The sequence below is a fragment of the Anomaloglossus baeobatrachus genome, chromosome 9, assembly GCF_048569485.1.
Source record: "Anomaloglossus baeobatrachus isolate aAnoBae1 chromosome 9, aAnoBae1.hap1, whole genome shotgun sequence".
In the NCBI taxonomy this organism is placed as follows: domain Eukaryota; kingdom Metazoa; phylum Chordata; class Amphibia; order Anura; family Aromobatidae; genus Anomaloglossus; species Anomaloglossus baeobatrachus.
In genome coordinates this window covers 43,585,608-43,609,328 of record NC_134361.1, presented here as the reverse complement: position 1 = coordinate 43,609,328, position 23,721 = coordinate 43,585,608, and the positions used below count along the sequence as shown (strand labels likewise).

The following is a 23,721-nucleotide window of genomic DNA, read 5'->3' as shown; positions in this document are numbered from 1 at the left end:
CGCGGCTTACAAAAAGGCGAAGTGCGCCAGAGAACGAGTGATCTAATGTACCTGCGGGAAGGATCGGCGCCATCATCTCACCGCCACGTGTAACGGATCAAAGGCCGAGTCACGTGAGAACAACGGCGGCAGCTGCTGTCCCGTAAAGTATCGCTCCGCTTTCTAATAACCAATTTCAGGGTTGGTTTTACACAAAAAGAGATCACAAGAAACATACAAAGCATCCGATACCATAAAATACTCATCATTAAGAAAGGTACATACAAGTCAAAGACATAAGAATTTTTTTCTCCAAATATTGCCAACCAAAAGCACACAATTTCCCTTCAGTGTTGTAATAATACTGCCAAGTAGTGCCTAAATAATACCTGCATACAATATGAAATGTTTTTATTCAGTGGTCAAATAACACCACCGCCAGTGTTTAAATCCTACCGCCATACAAGTCTGATTCATACCGCCAAACAGTACCAGATATTTCTGATCAGTCTCCAACACCACTGACAGTACCTAAATCATAGCACCATACAATGCTTGATATTTCTACTCAGATCTCCAACACCACCGCCATATAATACCAGGTAACACCACCGCCAGTGTCGAAATCAAAATGCCATACAATTCCTGATATTCCTACTCCATTCCCTAATGCCACTGCCAGGGTCTAACTCATACCGCCAAACAGTACCAGATATTTCTGATCAGTCTCCAACACCACCGCCATATAATACCAGATAACACCACCATCAGTGTCTAAATCATTCCACCATACAATTCTTGATATTCCTACTCCGTTCCCTAACGCCATCACCAGTGTCTGATTCATACCGCCAAACAGTACCAGATATTTCTCATCAGTCTCCAACACCACTGACGGTGCCTAAATCATACCGCCATACAATGCTTGATATTTCTATTCAGTTCCTTAACTCCACTAACAGTGTCGAAATCATACTGCCATACAGTACCAGATATTTCTACTAAGTTCCCCAACGGCAGTGTCGAAATCATACTGCCATACAATACCAGATATTTCTACCGAGTTCCCCAACGCCAGTGTCGAAATCATACTGCCATACAATACCTGATATTTCTACTCAGTTCCCCAACGCCAGTGTCTAAATCATTTCGCCATACAATGCCTGCTATTCCTATTCAGTTCCCCAATGCCTATGTCAGTGTATAAATCATACCGCCATAGAAAACAAGATATTTCTACTCAGTTCCCTAGCACAACCATCAGTTTCTGAATCATACCACCATACAATACTTGACACACCCCCGCCAGTGTCTAATTAATACCGCCATACAATGCCTGATATTGCTATTCAGTTCTCTAACACCTCCGCCAGTGTCTAAACCATACGCCACACAGTAAAAAAATATTGTGATTCAGTGCTCAACAATGCAACATAGTGCCTAAATACCTCCAGAAAACATCAAATATTACCATTCAGTGCTCCAATAACTCCGCCATAGAGTGCTTACATAAAACCGCCATACAATATATTAATACTTCCAATCAGTGCTCTAATAAAACCACTATAAAATGCCTAAATAATACTTCCATATAAAATAAATCCTAACATACAGTGACTGCATAAAACTGTCATATATACACTCGGCACAATGGCAGCATTCAATGACCCAATAACACAGTGTCCAAATATTATGGCCATACAATGTCTAACCTGGATAGTAAAGGATCACATGCTCTGCTCAGAGACCGGCCCTATGCACCCCCAATCATCATCACTGACCTTTCTTCCAGAAACAGCTCCACACCTGTCTACAGGTTGTATGTGGTATTACATCTCCGCTGTATAGAACTAATATTGGTCTGAGCCGTCATACCACACATAACCTGCGGACAAATGTGGCGCTGTTTCTGGAAAAAAAAAAGATGCCATATTTTCCTAATCTTGGATAATTTAATAAGTGTAGGAAGAACATATAATGGCCATATTGCAAATTAGATACCAATATGATGGGTTGTGGATGGTACACCAAACCCCCCCCCCCCCAAAAAAAAGGGGGGGCTGGCGGGGGGATGTGATCAAGAGTGATGGATCGAATGTAATTGATGGAGGAAGGGGGGAGATCACTGACTGATTTCGGTCTCTGTATACCCGGGGCAAGCTGGTTATTGTAGTGCACCCCCTTCCCCCAATAAACACCTGCTAACAGATATGTAGATTAGTGTATGCGGTAATGCAGCAGTTTGGTTATTTCTTGTATAACTTTTGCATACAGTTCCTCTATGTAATGTATATTACTGTGTTTATGCCCCAATTATGTCTTAAAATCATGAAGAATACACAAAGTCATATATGCAATGCCCTAATATACAAGCTGCAATCCTGCGTCCAGCCACAAGGGGTGCACTCACCTTCTGCTGTTGTGCTGCGGAGGGTTTTCTCGGACCGGCACTGCAGGACCCTGTTTTGTTGGCCGGTTTAGGGAGAGTGCAAAGCTGGGGGTGACCCATTTCTGAGAGGGGCTGGCCCCGTGATGGGTGGCAGAGCCGCTCCACTGCCAGGCGGTGTTGCTGCGGTACGGAGGCCGGGAACTAGACGTGGCGTTATCAGAGTCCTTGTGGTCCATAGAGCAGAGTTCATAGGACTCCGACCATCCTCTATGGAGAAAGCACAAAGAATGTTAAAAGCGGAGCGGTCTCTGCACCACATGTACAGGCAGAATGAAAAGCACAACCCCCACGGCGGATCGGGAACGTTACAGGGACGGCTCGGCTGCTGTCTGTGTGTTAGGACTTGTCCTGCGAGACTAGAAACGGGTGCGGTTTACTCAACAGCCCTGTAATAAGCTGCTAAGAAAGTGCAAAGAGCTACAATCTACCAGCAAATATTAGCAGAGTGCATACTGCACAGCCACTGCAACCGGAAAGTCAAATAAATGCACCCGCCGCCTCCCCGGTAGGTATGTCAGCGCAACACCTGCAAATGTAAAGGGATTTTCCAGTTTTGGAAAATCTCTCTTATCCAGCACTTTTTTTTTTTTGTTAAACTGTGCTTTGCTCACCCTCCCCGGGTCCAGCTTGTATTCTGTTATTGTCAGCAGCACTGCAGCCAATCACTGAGCTCGTAGGCTGTGCCCGAGTTGACGGTTCAGAGCCGCTGAGATCACTGATTAACGTCAAAGCTGCAAATGCCGGGAGCAGAGGAGTAGAATCAGAGCTGGACAGGGACGGCGCACAGCATTCAATTGCAGTAAAGCGATGACAGCAGCGCCAGCCCCGACTGCAATCATCGAGGGGTGCTTCTTGCGGACCACAGGCACATACACCCCCCTCCATGATCGTGTCCAGTGCATAGCAGCCCCGTGCACGATCATGGAGGGGTCTATGTGCGGTCAGCAAGAAGCAGGTAAGAGGACACCGCAGGAACGGAGGACAGGTGAGAATAATGTTTTGTGGGAACCTCTCTCAAGTATAAAATGAGGGGGGGGGGAGGGTCAGCATTAAAAAAAAAGGCTGAAAAACTCAGCTTACACTCTAGTATATACAGTATTCGTACAATAAGATGTCACGGGAGGTGATAGCTGCTCCTTAAACTTGTATGAATTACATTTCTCACCATCTACTTTTGTAGATAACAGGGAACAACAGACTGCAATTAATTACACACCGAATGTGATGGAGGTAGGCTTCAGGGTGGTGTGAACACGGCCTGTGTGACATTTTGCGTGTACAGGACTCTTACCTTCGGGGGACTCCATCCTCATGGGGGGGTATGATCACCACCTTCACCGTGACTGAGGTGCGGAGGAGGTCAATCATCTGGTCATGGCTCAGCGTCACCACAGCTACCTTGCATATTTCTACCAGTCGGCTGCCTTGCCGCAGACCAGCCTGCCATGCAAATCCATAGTCTTCCACTTCTGCCACCGTACCGTCATACTTCACATGGAAGCCGAGCTGACCCAGTCCATTCCGGCGTAAGGTCATGTCCACCGTCTCGCATCCTGTGGTCATGATCTGATAAGGAGATAAGAGGAGTTACTCTCCAGCCACATTGTTACACCACACCCCGACCAATCCTTCCGCTGCTCATACAGGATGCTCCAGAATATACCCCAAAATCGCCAAATTATACCTGTACACGAATACGCACTAAAAGCTCATTCACCTTTGGACACAATCTCACTGTACTGGGTAACTTCAGATTGACCTCAATTTCCAGCCCTTTATTATGCTCCAGAGCTGCATTCACAATTCTGCAATCCTCACTGCGGAAATCTGACATCTGCCATTTATTGCTCACCAAATGTCTGCACAAAGCTTAATATCTAATGATTTACAGTCTGAAAAATGAAGCGAATACTAAATCCTCCCAGAACAAGCAGCAGAATTATGATTACAGCTCTGGAGCAGAATATAAATATATTATATTTTAATATATTATATACACTATACATACACACATACATATATATATATATATATATATATATATATATATATATATATATATATATATATATATATATATATATATATATACACATATATACACACACCTGTATAGTTATAAATATATATATATAATATGCACACACACATACATATATACACATATATTATGTACACATGAGATTATATTATCTATCTATCTATATCTATCTATATCTATCTATCTATATCTATATCTATCTATCTATCTATATCTATATCTATCTATCTATCTATCTATATCTATATCTATCTATCTATCTATATATATATTATGCAGGGTGGTCCAAAAGTAGCTGGGCAGAAAACAACATGGTGCAAAGTGAAACTAACTCAGTTGCCCTTAGCAACCAATCAGATTCCACCTTTCATTTTCCAAAGAGTCTGTGAAGAATGAAAAGTGGAATCTGATTGGTTGCTAAGGGCAACTTAGTCAGTTTCACTTTACACCATGTTATGATTTTTTGCCCACCTACTTTTGGACCACCCTGTATATTATATTATATAAAATATATATATATATTTATTTATTTATTTATTTATATGATATGTAGGTTAGCAGATTTTGTATTTTTTTGATATCAGAGCTATAAACAAAAAAAAAAAAAAAAAAATCTAAAATCGCACGAAGCCAACAGAACACACCAAGTATAGAAAAAGCATCCATCTTTATTCATCTTTTATTTATCTTTATTATCATCCGTTACTTTGAAAATATAATATGCAATATATAATGCAATAAAAGTCACAAGAATAAAATTCTCCAGAAAATTAAAGTCATCATGCACAAACGGAAAAAAAAATAAAAATGCGAATATAAAAAAAGAAAAGAACGACAGGCCGTATTAAGTAGACACATAAGCAAAAAAAATTTAAAAAAATCCCTCTATTTTAGCGATACAGCAGACATAGATAATCATCCACGAGAACTAAGACATAGCAGAACGAAGAAAACTACACAGAATACACAATATTAGTGAAGATTGAGGAGGAAGACAGTAGCGGGTATACAGAGACTGGGCACGCACAGCGCCCCTGGAGGCGGCGGTACACTTCACTCCAGCCGGACATACGGTCGTGCGCCACAAAGAAGCGTCCTAACGTGTATGCAGACAGGACGAGGTGGTTTCCATTTGTGCATTTTTGTGAAATCAGAATTTTATTATTGCGGCTTTATATCGCATATATGGTTTAATTTTATTATTATTTAAAGGGGTAGAACAGATTCACCAAATAGCAAGACGAATAAAAAGGGATGTAACTGGAGGGTGCCAGGGTCCATTACGGCACAGTTATCATCGCTGTGCCTTGTGCAGGTTCAATGACAGCAAGCAGTTTTATCATCCAGGGAACTGAAGACGAGTTGCGTTCACCTTAATGGGCCGCTCCTCGCAAAGACAGTAAAACAGAAACCAGCATTGCGGCCTCATTCCCTGGATTACTGGGGGGGTCCGTCCCAGCGGCTGGACCCCCATAATCTTTAGAAATACACAATTTCTCTATTATAATATTACTTGAAATTCAAAAGAGACTTTTTCCTAGAATTTAACAGTGATTGGTGAGAGTCTGGCCCCAGGATCACAATGGACGGTGGTTGCAATTGCAAACACCATATATTAAATTTTCGGTCACCCAATCAGGTCTTCGGGGGGACAATTCAATGTGTGCTACCCACTTTGGTTTTGGGGCTCAAATCTTCTTTTAACCCCCTTGAGACACAGCTAATTTTCGGTTTCCTGCTTGCCTTTCAAGGGTCATGACTTTTCGGATTTTTTTTTATTATTGTGCGGGGGGGGGGTCGAGCGAGGGGGGAGGTCGAGCGAGGGGGGAGGTCGTGCGAGGGGGGAGGGCGGGGGGGGTCTAAAATCCGGGCAGGGAGAGTTGTAGCTTTGGATGACTCCATACACTTTACAATGTATGGCGAAACGGAACATGCAATTCAAAGGATCAAGTAAAATTTTGCTCGTTCTCTTCGGATTTGTTTTTGCAACGTTCACTATGTGGTCAAATGAAATTTAATGTTATTGTACAGGTTTGTTTTTGTTTCTCAAAACTTTATATATAAAAAAAAAATTTTGGGGTCCATAGGAATTTGATATATTTTTTTTTTTTTAAATTCCATTTACTTTTGTGATTTATCCATATCCCCCCCCCCCTCCCCCATTTTAGAGTTTGGGGAAAAGGCGGTAACAAATATTTTAATATTCTTTTACGTTTTAAATCCGTCCCCTTATGTAACTTGAATAGGGAACAATGAAAACACATCGGAAATATTGTGGAGATTGGGAGGGCGCAGACTGATGGGTGTCAGAAGAGACGCCGTCCATGCTCCAAACCTCTAAAAAGAGAAGGTGCCATCAGACAAAGACTTGCTGTTTAGATCAAGTGTTTGGGTTGGCTTTTTTTTTTTTTTTTTTTATACTTTTCCTTCCTGTGCTTTCATTAAGAGTTTTCAGAAGGCTCGTTATCATCAGAGGCATGGTCACAGTGACAGATAACACCTGTATACACAGCTGGATAAACAGGGTTCATCAATCACAATGGAGAGCGATGGTGAATCACAGCTGACTCCTCTCCCTTCACAATGACTTTTGCACACGCTCATTAGATGCGTTAGTACAACAGATAGGGGCAGGGTTTGTCTTAGCAGTAGCAACTGGAGCTAGATCTGATTGTAGCCGTCACTCGAGGCCCGTTGCATATACTAAATATACGAGGACGTCACCAAGGGGTTAAAAGACGATTTTCAATTGGGGACAAGAGGCAATGTTTATGGATAAAAGTGGCTCCGTTTTAGGGGGAAAAATAGCAATTGCTTTTATTAGCATTATTTTGTTACCTTCCATACTTTTCTGTCCAGTTTCTCCTAATTACAGGGTATGACGACTGCTGCGTTGGGAGAGAATTATACAGGGCCAAAGCGACTAAGGTACGGGATGCTACGACAGAGTGCCTTTATGATTATTGGGGGCCAATCTTCCCAAAAATGAAGCCAATTCACCGCTGCAGCCGTTTCGTGTCCCCGGACATTGCGGTGCGCGAACACCAACTGCGCAGGGAACTGCAACATAGATGGCGCTGAACCGGCTCTGCTGATCCTTCAGTGCCAGGATTGCAGGATGCCCAAACCATGACATACTCTAGAAATGTGCCGTCACTTAAGATGGAAAAATCCAATTTTTACCCATCTCAGCATAAAATGTGATTCCTCCAAACACAGACATGTGATTTGCACGGGCAGGACGCGCTCTGCAGCTTTCCTCATGCTTGGTTTGTGTTGCCGCAATATTGCGGTGCTAAACACTATTACGCACGAACCTCCGTTTCATATTCTGGTTATGGATTTCTTTATTGATGCAAGTTACAGCCCTCAAACACCACTGATGGAGTTTGATTTACTGTACGCTCAAACAGCATTTTACATGATTAACTCAGCAATCGGTCAAATAAAGCAAACCCAGCATTTACGCAACACCGTTGCTTTATTGAAGGCTTACTGACCTTAAGTCTCTGCACAATTTCCCGGATATCTTCTGCATTCCCGTCAATCGCACGTATTAATATATGATCACCTCGGCCATAAAAGATCTTCAGGGACAATGGCTCTGGAGTCCACCCAATGACATCAGCACAGTAACAGTTAAAGACCACCTCTTTAGTGGCGGTCTCAATCAGGACCATGAACTCATTAGAGATGCCCAATGCACACTCGGTCTCGGCTGCCTGCGAAAAGTCTTGCGCCATCACCCTCCAACACAAGGCGCCCGAACTCTGCAGCTCGGCCCCAGCCCGCGCCCTTGTCCTTTCCTTTTTCTTGGACGTCAGCGAGATCAGGTTAAATTTACCCGTGGTGTCAATAGGAGTATTGGTTACATAGTTCTCGGCCAGGTCCTTTAAGTATTCCTGTCGGGTACGAGTAGCCATAGTGTGAAACTTATCTGACTTGTGAGCTGCGTTCTCAGCATTGATCACTTTAGCCAGAAGAAAGTCACGGAACACGTCGGATTTACGGAACGTGACACCGCTAGGGATCGGAGGACCGAAGGGAGGGACGTCTTTGGATCTGGTCACTGCCACTCTGCGAGGAATAGGTCAACCGGCATTAGTATGAGGAGGACAATATAATAAATAAAAAAAAACCTAAGCATATATATATTTATGTATACCTGTAGCAGACGTTCTCAGTGCAAGGCTCATGTGCCCGGACAATTATAAAGACGTGCTGGAAGTGCGAGCGAATGTTCTGCGGAGTAAAAGGCAAAGCTCCCGGCTCTTGGAAGATGACGGTCACTATGTCGTTTCCAATGTGTCTCTTTCGAAGAAGCTGTAAAAGGACGAAAGAAGGGAATTTTGTTTACTTACCGTAAATTCCTTTTCTTCTAGCTCTAATTGGGAGACCCAGACAATTGGGTGTATAGGCTATGCCTCCGGAGGCCGCACAAAGTATTACACTCAAAAGTGTTAAGCCCCTCCCCTTCTGCCTATACACCCCCCGTGCTCCTCAGTTTTGGTGCAAAAGCAAGAAGGAGGAAAAAGAATTATAAACTGGTTTAAAGTAACTTCAATCCGAAGGAATATCGGAGAACTGAAACCATTCAACATGAACAACATGTGTACACAAAAAAAAAACAGGGGCGGGTGCTGGGTCTCCCAATTAGAGCTAAAAGAAAAGGAATTTACGGTAAGTAAACAAAATTCCCTTCTTCTTTGTCGCTCTATTGGGAGACCCAGACAATTGGGACGTCCAAAAGCAGTCCCTGGGTGGGTAAAATAATACCTCGTAAGAGAGCCGTAAAACGGCCTCTTCCTACAGGTGGGCAACCGCCGCCTGAAGGACTCGCCTACCTAGGCTGGCATCCGCCGAAGCATAGGTATGCACCTGATAGTGCTTCGTGAAAGTGTGCAGGCTCGACCAGGTAGCCGCCTGACACACCTGCTGAGCCGTAGCCTGGTGCCTCAAAGCCCAGGATGCGCCCACAGCTCTGGTAGAATGGGCCTTCAGCCCTGAGGGAACCGGAAGCCCAGCCGAACGGTAAGCTTCGATAATTGGCTCCTTGATCCACCGAGCCAGGGTTGATTTGGAAGCCTGTGACCCTTTACGCTGGCCAGCGACAAGGACAAAGAGTGCATCCGAGCGGCGCAGGGGCGCCGTACGAGAAATGTAGAGTCTGAGTGCTCTCACCAGATCTAACAAGTGCAAATCCTTTTCACATTGGTGAACTGGAAGAGGATAAAAAGAAGGTAAGGAGATATCCTGATTGAGATGAAAGGGGGATACCACCTTAGGGAGAAATTCCGGAACCGGACGCAGAACCACCTTGTCCTGGTGAAACACCAGGAAGGGAGCTTTGCATGACAGTGCAGCTAGCTCAGACACTGCGAAGTGAAGTGACTGCTACTAGAAAAACCACTTTCTGCGAAAGGCGTGAGAGAGAAATATCCCTCATTGGCTCGAATGGTGGTTTCTGAAGAACCATCAGCACCCTGTTCAGATCCCAGGGTTCTAACGGCTGCTTGTAAGGAGGGACGATGTGACAAACCCCCTGCAGGAACGTGCGTACCTGTGGAAGTCTGGCTAGGCGCTTCTGGAAAAACACAGAGAGCGCTGAGACTTGTCCCTTAAGGGAGCCGAGCGACAAACCCTTTTCCAGTCCAGATTGAAGGAAGGACAGAAAAGTGGGCAAGGCAAAAGGCCAGGGAGAAATACCCTGAGCAGAGCACCATGACAGGAAAATTTTCCACGTCCTGTGGTAGATCTTGGCGGACGTTGGTTTCCTAGCTTGTCTCAGGTTGAGGGCCGCAGAATTCAGATGGAAAAACGGCCCTTGAGATAGCAAGTCTGGTCGGTCTGGTAGTGCCCACGGTTGGCCGACCGTGAGATGCCACAGATCCGGGTACCACGACCGCCTCGGCCAGTCTGGAGCGACGAGGATGACGCGGCGGCAGTCGGCCCTGATCTTGCGTAACACTCTGGGCAACAGTGCCAGCGGAGGAAACACATAAGGGAGCTAAAACTGCGACCAATCCTGAACTAAGGCGTCTGCCGCCAGAGCTCTTGGATCTTGAGACCGTGCCATGAACGCCGGTACCTTGTTGTTGTGCCGGGACGCCATGAGGTCGACGACCGGCACCCCCCAGCGGCAACAGATCTCCTGAAACACGTCCGGGTGAAGGGACCATTCCCCTGCGTCCATGCCCTGGCGACTGAGATAATCTGCTTCCCAGTTTTCCACGCCTGGAATGTGAACTGCGGAGATGGTGGAGGCCGTGGCTTCCACCCACAGCAGAATCCGCCGGACTTCCTGGAAGGCTTGCCGACTGCGTGTGCCGCCTTGGTGGTTGATGTATGCCACCGCTGTGGAGTTGTCCGACTGAATTCTGATCTGCTTGCCTTCCAGCCACTGCTGGAACGCTTTCAGGGCAAGATACACTGCCCGTATTTCCAGAACATTGATCTGAAGCGAGGACTCTTACTGGGTCCACGTACCCTGAGCCCTGTGGTGGAGAAAAACCGCTCCCCACCCTGACAGACTCGCGTCCGTCGTGACCACCTCCCAGGATGGGGGTAGGAAGGATTTCCCTTTCGATAATGAAGTGGGAAGAAGCCACCACCGAAGGGAAGCTTTGGTCGCCTGCGAGAGGGAGACGTTCCTGTCGAGGGACGTCGGCATCCTGTCCCATTTGCGTAGGATGTCCCATTGAAGAGGACGCAGGTGAAACTGCGCGAAAGGAACTGCCTCCATTGCTGCCACCATCTTCCCCAGGAAGTGCATGAGGCGCCTCAAGGTGTGTGACCGACCTTGAAGGAGAGATTGTACCCCTGTCTGTAGTGACCGCTGCTTGATCAGCGGAAGCTTCACTATCGCTGAGAGGGTATGAAACTCCATGCCAAGGTATGTCAGCGATTGGGCCGGTGTCAGATTTGACTTTGTAAAATTGATGATCCACCCGAAACTCTGGAGAGTCTCCAGGGTAGCGTCGAGGCTGTGTTGGCATGCCTCTAGAGAGGGTGCTTTGATCAACAGATCGTCCAAGTACGGGATCACCGAGTGACCCTGAGAGTGGAGGACCGCTACTACAGTAGCCATAACCTTGGTGAAAACCCGTGGGGCTGTTGCCAGGCCGAACGGCAGTGCCACGAACTGCAGGTGTTCGTTCCCTATGGCGAAGCGCAAGAAGCGCTGGTGCTCTGGAGCAATCGGTACGTGGGGATAAGCATCTTTGATATCGATCGATGCAAGGAAATCTCCCTGGGACATTGAGGCGATGACGGAGCGGAGGGATTCCATCCGGAACCGCCTGGTCTTTACGTGTTTGTTGAGAAGTTTCAGGTCCAGGACAGGTCGGAAAGACCCGTCCTTCTTTGGAACCACAAACAAGTTGGAGTAAAAACCGTGGCCCTGTTGCTGAAGAGGAACAGGGACCACCACATCTTCTGCCTTCAGAATGCCCAGCGCCTGCAGAAGAGCCTCGGCTCGTTCGGGAGGCGGGGATGACCTGAAGAATCGAGTCGGGGGACGAGAGGTGAACTCTATCTTGTAACCGTGAGACAGAATGTCTCTCACCCAACGGTCTTTTACCCGTGGCCGCCAGGTGTCGCAAAAGCGGGAGAGCCTGCCACCGACCGAGGATGCGGCGTGAGGATGCCGAAAGTCATGAGGAAGCCGCTTTGGTAGCGGCACCTCCGGTGGTCTGTTTAGGACGTGACTTAGACCGCCATGCATCAGAGTTCCTTTGATCTTTCTGAGGCCTTTTGGACGAGGAGAATTGGGACCTGCCCGCGCCCCGAAAGGACCGAAACCTCGACTGCCCCTTCCTCTGTTGGGGTATGTTCGGTTTGGGCTGGGGTAAGGATGTATCCTTTCCCTTGGATTGTTTGATGATTTCATCCAAACGCTCGCCAAACAATCGTTCGCCAGAAATTGGCAAACTGGTTAAGCGCTTTTTGGAAACAGAATCTGCCTTCCATTCCCGTAGCCACAAGGCCCTGCGGAGTACCACCGAATTGGCGGCTGCAACCGCCGTACGGCTCGCAGAGTCCAGGATAGCATTAATAGCGTAAGACGCAAATGCCGACGTCTGAGTGGTTATGGACGCCACCTGTGGCGCGGACGTGCGTGTGGCTGCGTCAATTTGCGCTTGACCTGCTGAGATAGCTTGTAGCGCCCATACGGCTGCGAATGCTGGAGCAAAAGACGCGCCGATAGCTTCATAGATGGATTTCAACCAGAGCTCCATCTGCCTGTCAGTGGCATCTTTGAGTGAAGCTCCATCTTCCACTGCAAGTATGGATCTAGCTGCCAGTCTGGAGATTGGAGGATCCACTTTGGGACACTGAGTCCAACCCTTGACCACGTCAGGGGGAAAGGGATAACGTGCATCCTTAAGGCGCTTAGAAAAACGCTTATCTGGACAAGCATGGTGATTCTGGACTGCCTCTCTGAAATCAGAGTGGTCCAGAAACATACTCTGTGTACGCTTGGGAAACCTGAAACGGAATTTCTCCTGCTGAGAAGCCGACTCCTCCGCCGGAGGAGCGGAGGGAGAAATATCCAACATACGATTGATGGACGCAATAAGGTCGTTCACTATGGCGTCCCCGTCCGGAGTATCAAGATTGAGAGCGGCCTCAGGATCAGAATCCTGATCAGCTACTTCCGCGTCATCAACCAGCGATTCCCCTCGCTGAGACCCTGAACAATATGATGATGTCGAGGGAAAATCTAAGCGAGCTCGCTTAGTCGGTCTGGGGCTGGGGTCTGTGTCAGAACCCTCAGCTTGGGATCCATGAGATACCCCGGGAGGACATTGTTGGTCCAGCTGAGGTGGGCCAGGGAACAAAGAATCAACAGAGTCCCTGTGCTGAGATACCGGCCTGGACTGCAAGGCTTCCAGTATCTTAGCCATAGTCTCAGAGAGTTTTGCAAACTCCGTCCCTGTCACCTGAACAGTGTTAGCAGGTGGCTCCCCCTGGGCCCCCCCTAGCAGAGGCTCTGGCTGAGTAAGTGCCACAGGGGCCGAACAGTGCCTACAATGAGGGTCAGTGGAACCTGTCGGTAGCGGGGTCGTACATGCGGCGCAGGCAACATAATAAGCCTGTGTTTTGGCACCCCTGCCTTTCGTGGGCGCCATGCTATTATCTTCCCTGAGCAACACAATAGGGTATATAGCCAGAAATCAACTGTGCACTATACAGTGTAAAATAAACATATAATGTTACACTACTGCACAATGGGGCTAGCACCACAGGTGCTGCTTACCACCCGCTTAAAGCGGTTGTGCGGTCACCAGAGTCCCTGCCTGGGTCTCCCAGATTTTGTCCCCCTCTGCAGCGTCCGAGGAGCTGACAGGAATGCGTCCTGAGGAGAGGAGAGAGCCGTGGGCGTGACCCAGAAAGAGCGGGAACTGGTGCCTGCACTGTGCACAGTGAGGGGAGTGGAGTATGCAAAGCATGCTCCAGCCCTCAGTGCTGCTCGTTCTGTGCAGCGTCCCGCCCTTCCCCTGCCTGTCAGGGCTGTGGGCGGGAGGAAAGGAAACTAGGCCGCAAAAAGCCGGGGACTCTAGTAATAAACGCGGCCGCCGTAAAAACGCGGCCGGAGTGGAAGTCCCCGGCGCACTACAAGTCCCAGCCGCGCCGCAGTTGGCAGCGGCGGTCAGTGCGGCAGTCCCTATACATAAACACACTCAGCAACGCTGAGTGTGTAATGGCACATATTAACCCGGTCAGCGCCGCGGTCCCCGGTGCACTAGCACACCCAGCAAAGCTGGAGTGTTGCTGTGCGCGGTCCCCACGGGGACACAGAGTACCTCCAAGTAGCAGGGCCATGTCCCTGAACGATACCCGGCTCCTATCCAGCAGGCTCCACAGGAGTTGTGGATGAAGCACGGTCTCCTGTGCCTGGAGACCGATAGGATCCCACTTCCACCAGAGCCCTGAGGGGGATGGGGAAGGAAAACAGCATGTGGGCTCCAGCCTCCGTACCCGCAATGGATACCTCAACCTTACAACACCGCCGACAAGAGTGGGGTGAGAAGGGAGCATGCTGGGGGCCCTATATGGGCCCACTTTTCTTCCATCCGACATGGTCAGCAGCTGCTGCTGACCAATCTGTGGAGCTGTGCGTGCGTGTCTGACCTCCTTCGCACAAAGCAAAAAACTGAGGAGCCCGTGGGAGCACGGGGGGTGTATAGGCAGAAGGGGAGGGGCTTAACACTTTTGAGTGTAATACTTTGTGCGGCCTCCGGAGGCATAGCCTATACACCCAATTGTCTGGGTCTCCCAATAGAGCGACAAAGAAAAGAAGCAGCGTGTGCACAACAGACAGTATTCTCAGACTTTGCAGTGGTGCTTTTCCCTTGCTTTTATAGATTAAAAGAAGAAAGGAAAAAAGCCTGAAAAAAAGCAGCGTGGGCACAAGGCCTAATTGAGGACACTTTTTTTTAGCTCAGTCTTTCTGAATAGTTAAATGTAACATACAGTGATCCGATTCCAACAGAATACACACCTACATTCCCGATGTATGATATCGGTACAATAGCGCCGCTATACAGATCTCGGAGGTTGTATAAGCAGATTTCATAATGTCATGCATAAGTAGAAGTATTATTTTGGAATAACAAGCTTCCCCCCGAGGCGACAGCTCCTCATGAATCATCAGTTGATTCACCCTGTAAATAGCAGAGGTCGCTGGAAAATATGAATCTTTATAATGCTAAAAGAATAAAGCCCCTCCGGATATATCCGATAGCTCTCCGACAAATGATCGATTAGCCGGCGGCCATCTCCCAAGACTTCGCCATAAACTTTACTTATCGCCCATAAAGATCAGCTGCTGACAGTCCCCCGGCCGGATCCTGTACTCCCTTACGTCTGTTGGGAGACCCCCATACCAATCATGCTGACGGGGGCTCGTTTCCCTCTGTCCACCTGGTCCTTACCTGTTGCCGGTTGTTGGGGGTGTACGGCAGCATTGTTGATACGTGAAACATGATCTCGTAGTCCTGGTAGTTGGTGTACAGGGAGTGTGTCCCGGTGGAGTCCGCTAAGAGAACGCAAGAGATTGGTGACTTTACTATGGCACAGAAATGACATCACGGGCGGTCTAACAGAGACCCCACATTACTGGAGCATGGGTGCCTGCCGAGACCACCACGTGACACCCAGCGCAGCGACTACTCACTCTTGGTGTCCAGCTGAGCGGCGTACTTGCTGAAGCCTCGGAGGCAGACCTTCTCCCCGAGAAGAGACAAGAATTCCTCGAAGGCCGGCCCGGCGCTCTCGTTGTTGTACATCTCCTCCTCCGAGCTCTGACCCGCTTTGCAGTACAGGATCCCCACCTTGTGTTTTCTGCAGAGCTGGAAAAAGATGGTCAATATGGTCATTTATTGTGCACTTTATCTGTGCAATCTGATCCGCCTACAATCAGATTCGTGTGAGTCGGTCCTTGGCGGCTTTTATTTTTTTGTCCTCTGCATTGTCGCAACATTACAGAGCTAAATATGACTGAAATCATATAGCCGCTGTGTGATAAATGTTGCGGTGGACCAGACCGCACGTATTAGCGCAAACAGTCGTTTTATTATTTTTTTTCATAAACCAATAGTTCACATAAAAATAAACATCTGTATAATATATCTTATCGGAGAAATCTGTTTCTTCCGCCTCCTGGACTGATCCTTTATTACCAATTCAAGGGTTAAATCTGTCTCCAGTGAACTCCGGCGTTCCCATTACTCCCATTGGAGATGACAGTTGGTGCTCATAAACGTCTATGGAAAACGGTAACTGTGGATTAAGGAGAACTTGCAGCAGAATGTCTGTCCGCCTCAAGCTCCTGCCCTCCCCATAGGATCTTAAAAGCACCAACTGTCATCTCTCTCCATAATGGGTAATAGTCTTCAGTGAACATCGGTGTTACCATTAGGCCTTGGTGCCACTTGCGTTTTACACAAACAAGTGCAATCCAATAAAACATCAGACTGCACTCGCACCAGTGCAAAAGTATGTGGCAGTGTCCATCTGCGATTGATTTCTTATGCCATCCCATACAAGTCTATGGGAGCGTGTGAAACATCGCACTGCACTTGCATGTCATCCGACCGCAGTGCGATGTATGGGGAGACAGGCAGCAGAGGAGATGGGGAGACAGGCAGCAGAGGAGATGGGGAGACAGGCAGCAGAGGAGATGGGGAGACAGGCAGCAGAGGAGATGGGGAGACAGGCAGCAGAGGAGATGGGGAGACAGGCAGCAGAGGAGATGGGGAGACAGGCAGCAGAGGAGATGGGGAGACAGGCAGCAGAGGAGATGGGGAGACAGGCAGCAGAGGAGATGGGGAGACAGGCAGTAGAGGAGATGGGGAGACAGGCAGCAGAGGAGATGGGGAGACAGGCAGCAGAGGAGATGGGGAGAAAGTGCTCCCTCCCTCTACTCCGTAGCTGTGATCTGATCACAAGATCAGATCACAGTCGCATGACCCTTGGCTGACACCCGCAGCAGAGGATTGTTAGCATATCGCTTCTGATACTCGCACATCAGAAGCAGTATGCAAGTGGTACAGAGGCCTTACTCGCATAGGAGATGACAGTTGGTGCTCATAAACTTCTACGGAGAATGCTGAATGTGGCTGACTGAGACCTTGCAGCAAAAAGTCCATGTTTGTCTCTAGTTTATCCCATCTGCATAGAATCTTAAAAGCACCAACTGCTGAATACAGAATTTTTGTCAAATGTTACCCATGGATTTATAGTGAGCGATCAGTCCAGGAGGAGAATGAAGCAGATTTCCCTGATAAAGATATATGACAAAGTTTCTCATTTTCATATGAACTACTGATTTAGGCACAAAAATTAAAATGATGGTTACACTTTATGAAGTATTGAGCAGACACCCAGAACCAATAGGTAAATTAGGATAATCACTCTCCACATAACTAATTAGGGATGTCTATAAAGACTGAGAACCACTTCCAGGGCCCACCTGAATAGTGGCCATATAATAATACATTTCTCCTATATTCGTACGCCGGCGATCTCAGAGATCAGGCGATCCCCACAGCAGCTGCGCAATAAAAACTTGTCCGTCCTAAGACAATCCCTTTAAGTGCCCATCGATGGAATGACTATTTATTACACATCTTTATAGTACCAAACCATTAATAAACCCCCGACCTTAGGTGAACTGTCCTAATCTAATGTTTTGGGATTTTTTTTTCTTCAAGAGATCCTTTGCACCATCACATTTTGGTGGTCTCCTAATCAGGCCCCATTGGGGGGGGGTCTCGTCACCCTTCTTCCTAATACATTGTGTGCACATCCCAAAAAATAACGGATCAATAAATCAGACCTCTCTAATCTTTCACACTTATCTAATGGCAAAAATCGGGATCCGCTCACCCCCTGTTCATCCAGCTTGAGGAGCTGCTCGGTGACTTTGGAGGAATTCATCGCCAGCCGCAGACAGTGGATATTGAGCTCGGGGATCACGGCCTCCAGGACGTCTTTGAGGGGTAGTCCCCGCACCGTGCCGTGCTTGGCTGTGGATGGCACGCTGTCCTCGTGGATCATACCTCTCAGGGTTACCAGCTGGAAAAAGTGGAGAAATGCGGTGACACAACCCGGGAATCAGGCTCTCTGCCCCTACATTGTGCTGCATGAAATGCTCACAGATTCCCTTTGAAGCGGATCACTCTTAGACCTAGTTTGTGTTGCAAACGCCAATTATTAAATAGATCTTAGACCTGATGAGGCTGGTGTGTTTACTCATGTCAAAATTGCTGTAGAATCGTCTTAAATGAGTACCTTCTTGCATTCTGACATGGATTTCCAAAGTAAGTACACCCGTCTCATCAGGATTAGGAGGTCAGAGTAATAATGCATGCAGTTTTCTTTATTGTGACATGTGCTGCAGATCCACTTTCAACCATTAATGGCACAAACTTCATCCATTACTGTAAACAGAAGCATAATGATAGAGACTTTATTCCCATCCCCCCTCACCTCGCTGGTCCGGAGGATGATCCGGTACTGGTACTGGGGTCCATGGTCTTTGCTTTCATCCAGTTTGTCTCTTCTCAGGCTCACGGCGACTGGTCCCAACTTCTCGTCTATTCCGAAATAGTTACAGTGTTCTAGAAAGAAAAGCTCCGGGTGAGAAACGATCAATTTGTGAGTAATAAGAGTAATAACACCGGCCCCTCCAAACACAGGGGAGATTTACCCACTGCTTTCTATTCAGAGAACTCATCAGCTAACGGAATGCAAAACCACAGGTACGGCCGCAAAAACTCGGGCAAATAAAGGGGTCGCTGCGGCATCCCCGACTAGAAGACTCACTGCCAATACAATCTGCAGTCACAGGACACGGCGGTGACTGCTCTAATATGGGGGCCGCCAGGACAAAATATTGGAGAAGCCTGCCATCTGCAATTGTTTTTATAATATACCACATTTTTCGGAATTATAAGACGCACTTTTTCTTTCAAACATTTGGGCGAAAAATGAGGGGTGCATGTTAAAATCCGAATGCAGCTTACTGGGAGGTGGAGAATGGCGGCTGCGCTCGGCCAGCCGTGGGGCGGCTGCGCTCGGCCAGCCGTGGGGCGGCTGCGCTCGGCCAGCCGTGGGGCGGCTGCGCTCGGCCAGCCGTGGGGTGGCGCGCTCGGCCAGCCGTGGGGGGCTGCGCCCGGCCTGCCGTGGGGGCTGCGCCCGGCCTGCCGTGGGGGGCTGCGCTGGGCCTGTCGTGGGGGCTGTGTGCAGCAGGGCAGTGTGGCAGGTGAGATGCTCTGTCAGTGGTGCAGTCTTCAAGTAATGGCGCCCGGAGTCGGCGCGTATGCAGATGGAGCTCTTGACTGAAGATCTCATCTGCGCATGCGCCGCCTCCGGCCAATTGATATACCTGCAGCAGACTTAAGGAAAATGGCGCTCAGAGGTGGGGCGTGCGCAGATGAGATCACGGTTTGTCATAGAGCTGAGAGCTCAATCTGCGCACGTAATGACTCCGGGCGCCATTTCTTTGAAGCCTGCACTACCGACAGAGCATCTGGGACACCCGCCTCACCACCCTGCTCCACACAGCCGGCACAGCCCCCGACCGCCGCCGCCACAGCCCCCGACCGCCGCCGGCACAGCCCCCCGACAAAACCTTTTATCATTAAATTTGGGGTTCGTCTTATAAACCGGTCCGTCTTCTAAAATGAAAAATACGGTACTTTTAAAACTCTCCCGACATACAATTATTTTAGTTAATACTTGCATTATTCATTAAACTCCAATTCCATGACTATTTAGTGTGACGCCCCTCTGTTACTCCTCTTGGAAATGAATGAATAACTTAGAATCTGGGCGTATCCGTAGTTTAGTCTAATACTCTTCCTGATTGGACAGTATCCTTGGTTTAGTCTAATACTCTTCCTGATTGGACAGTATCCTTGGTTTAGTCTAATACTCTTCCGGATTGGATGGTCATCACACTTTGTAGGGACACGCTCTTTTAAAAAGGGAGCAAAAACACTAACACCCAATTGTCATTTCAGTCCTATATTTCATGCATTTTATGGCTGACGGAGTCTATTAATTATTCAAGGACAGGAAAGAATAATAGGCCCCCACACCCTATCCTCGGGGATGTCAGTGCAGTGTCCAGCTGCGGGGAGGCTAGCCAGCAGTGTAGATATGGAGGGTTTGGCTAGCAGTGATATATTAGCCAGATGAAGAGCCAATAACTCCCTTGGTTCAGAGATACGCGGGGTTAATGTAACAAAACCCCTCCAAGTGGTTTTGTATTCGGTGACTACTAGCCCCATCCTTCCGGGAGAATTGCCCGGAGGGTCGTTCTCACATTTGCCTGGGAGGCGTCTCGGGCTGTATCAGCGGCTGCCGGAGGCTACCTGGGGGGTATATAGAGGGAAGCAGCCGCCACGGCTCTGACGTCTTGTTAAGGAGGTAAAGATTTCGGATGTTCTTTGCCTTTTTTCTAGATTCCGACAAATCAACGGATTGCTGCCCCAAGACACTGGATTAATCCAAAAGCAGCACAGTGGCTCAGTGGTTAGCATTGTACGGTGGCTCAGTGGTTAGCACTGTACGGTTGCTCAGTGGTTAGCACTGCAGTCTTGCAGCGCTGGGGTCCTGGGTTCAAATCCCTCCAAGGACACCATCTGCAAGGACTTTGTATGTTCTCCCTGTGTTTGCGTGGGTTTCCTCCAGGTTCCCCAGCTTCCTCCCACACTCCAAAGATATACAGATAGCGACTTTAGATTGTGAGCCCCAATGGGGACAGTGTTCCTGATGTATGTAAAGTGCTGTGGAATATGTTCGCGCTATATAAAAATAAAGATTTAATTTTTCATTTGATTAGCGTGTCAGTCTGCAGCCGTCACCGGATCCCCCAACCACTTATCCACAGGATCGGAGAGATACATATGACTAATGGGGGCGACCTCCACCAGTTCACCGTGTGAATGGACTCCCATCATGCCAAGAAAGCCGCAAACCAGCGGGGCATAATAGGAGTTGTAGTAGGTTGGAGAACCCTAGTTGCACATGCTCACTAGAAGCAAATTGAGAGGTGGCCACTACAGTCGTGCAAAAAGTCGTAGAACCCTGGGTCCACCACCACATCAGGAGCCTCCGACACCCCCGATTAGTGGCCACCGCGGCATGAGTATGTCATGGCAGCCTACTTACCAGACACAGAGCTGGATATGTCGCCGGGTGTAGATGGTTTGCGGGGATTCGATGGCTTTTAGACTACTTACATGGAGGGTGGACCAGGGTGCCGCAAATGGCTACCTCCACCATTTCACCGTGTAAATGGTCTCCCAACATGCCATGAAAGCCGCAAGCCATTAGACTATAATGGGAGTTGTAGTAGGTTGGGGAACACTGATCGCACGCGCTCGCTAAAAGCAAATTGGGAGGTGGCCATTGCAGTCGTGCAAAAAGATTTGTAGGACCCTGGTCCACCCGCCACATCAGGAGTCTACAAGCCTTGATTAGTGGCCACCGCGGCATCATTACATCATGGCACCCTACTTATCACTTGTAGAGCTGGATAGGTCACCGGGTGTAGGAGGTTTGCAGGGATTCAATCCGGCAACTTTTAAACTAATCACGTGGAGGCTAGACCAGGGTGCCACATCTTTTTGGTCACAAATGGAGAGATCAAAGCCATCATTCTGTTTTTTGGGCCAGCATTATACTTTGTGATGAGATCAACACAACAGCGCCACCTTAGTGCGTAGGTGATGTTTGGTATTACAGCTCACCCCCATTCCCAAAGGCCTGGAGAAGGAATGGAATGGAATTTGGGCATTTCCAATACAGGTACTTTTTAGGCCAATATCCCAACATATTCCATTGACGGGAGACATCATTATCGCATTACCGGACCCCATTATGCACGATACTTTTTTTTACGGGACACCTCTGCATGGAATAGCGGGGTTAACTACACTAGGGGAAAAAAGGGGGTATGGCGGACCAAAGGGACTTTATTAAGGATTACCCCCTTAAAAAAGCATGCAAATGTAATGTGAACACACCCAGAGGACGGGGGCCGAATAAACCGCAAATTAACTCCTGGCTCTGCCTATTATGGGTCTGACAGGTACCGCTTCTCCCCGAAGAGCTGCCACATATATAAATGGAAACAATCCCCCCCCCCGGGGGGCGTCTCCTGCTAATGGGGAGCAGGTTTGATATTAAGATGACATTATTGTAATTAGGCCGCACAGACACATGACGCGTCTTCTTCGTTTTGCATTAATCTAATGAGTCCCGAGCAGCCCCCGCACCCTCCCCAAACCCCCTCCATGGAAAGTCAAGAATTAGCTGCGAGGTATGGAGAGACTTTGTAATTAGATCTCCAGACCTCTGGGGTGGAAGGTAATGATTTCAAGGAGAAACCTGCAAATCTGTCATATCAAAGACGCTTTGTAGTTTCAACAGCGGCAAGTAAAGGTGAAGGCTTCACCCCACCGAAAATAGCAAATAGAAGAATCGTCGCTATAAACGGGGGAAGCAGAAAACCTATTCAATCTCAGCAGCACACAGTAATACGTATGCAACGTCTCGGTCCGATCTAGCAGATCATCATCAGACTTCCTCAAGTGATCGTATGGACAGAAAGTAGTCGTGACGTCACCGCTGCAGCCATGTTAAAGGCAACCGGTCAGCAGTATTTTGTCATCATGTAGGGGCTGAGACCCCGATTCTAGCGATGTGTCACTTACTGAGCTGTTTGCGGTCATCTTGATAAAATCACAGTTTTCTCTGCTGCAGATCTGGCAGTGCTCAGAATGCTGAGCCCCTGTATAACCCAGCCCACAACACTGATTGGTAGCTTCCGGTGTATACTGCGCATAGGCAGAAAGCTGCCAATTAGTTGGTGTGGGAAAGGCTGGCCCAGGAGGCGTGAATACCTAGTCCTGTTGTGATAATGTTTTATCAGCAGATTTTTACTACAGGACTAGGTGACCCGTGCCTCTTGGTCCAATCCGGCCCACACCACTGATTGACAGCTTCCTGTGTACACTGTGCATAGGCAAAAAATTGCCAATCAGCGGCAAGGGTGGGGCTGGACCAGGAGGCATGAGACACCTAGTCCTGTAGTGATAATCTGCTGATAAAACACTATCAACAGATTGTCACTACAGGACTTAGGGTACCGTCACACTTTAGCGACGCTCCAGCGATCCCACCAGCGATCTGACCTGGTCAGGATCGCTGGTGCGTCACTACATGGTCGCTGGTGAGCTGTCAATCAGGCAGATCTCACCAGCGACCAGTAACCAGCACCCAGCGACGCGTGGAAGCGATGCTGCACTTGGTAACTAAGGTAAATATCGGGTAACCAGCGCACACTGCTTAGTGCTGACTCCCTGCACTCCTAGTCAGAGTACACATCGGGTTAATAAGCAAAATGCTTTGCTTATTTACCCGATGTGTACTCCGGCTACGTGTGCAGTGAGCTGGCACTGGCAGCCTGAGAGCGGCGGACGCTAGTAATCAAGGTAAATATCGGGTAACCAAGCAAAGCACTTCGCTTGGTTACCCGATATTTACCTTGGTTACACCTTACCACAGGCTGCCAGACGCCGGCTCCCTGCTCCCTGCACATTCAGATTGTTGCTCTCTCGCTGTCACACACAGCGATGTGTGCTTCACAGCGGGAGAGCAACATCCAAAAAATGAACCAGCACTGTGTGTAACGAGCAGCGATCTCACAGCAGGGGCCAGATCGCTGCTCAGTGTC

At 48.3% G+C, this 23,721-nt stretch overlaps 1 protein-coding gene across 1 annotated transcript in view; it reads right to left on the bottom strand.

Annotated features, from left to right (window-relative positions):
- SIPA1L3 (signal induced proliferation associated 1 like 3) overlaps positions 1-23,721 on the bottom strand; it is a 101,794-nt gene that overhangs the window by 5,944 nt on the left and 72,129 nt on the right. The window contains exons 6-15 of the mRNA XM_075324854.1: positions 18,465-18,595; positions 17,862-18,050; positions 15,649-15,823; positions 15,407-15,510; positions 8,635-8,792; positions 7,970-8,546; positions 3,720-3,994; positions 2,390-2,635; positions 2,277-2,298; positions 676-880 (exon numbers count right to left, since the gene is read on the bottom strand). Coding sequence (XP_075180969.1) covers positions 676-880; positions 2,277-2,298; positions 2,390-2,635; positions 3,720-3,994; positions 7,970-8,546; positions 8,635-8,792; positions 15,407-15,510; positions 15,649-15,823; positions 17,862-18,050; positions 18,465-18,595 — 2,082 coding nt within the window. The remainder of the gene's footprint in view (positions 1-675; positions 881-2,276; positions 2,299-2,389; positions 2,636-3,719; positions 3,995-7,969; positions 8,547-8,634; positions 8,793-15,406; positions 15,511-15,648; positions 15,824-17,861; positions 18,051-18,464; positions 18,596-23,721) is intronic.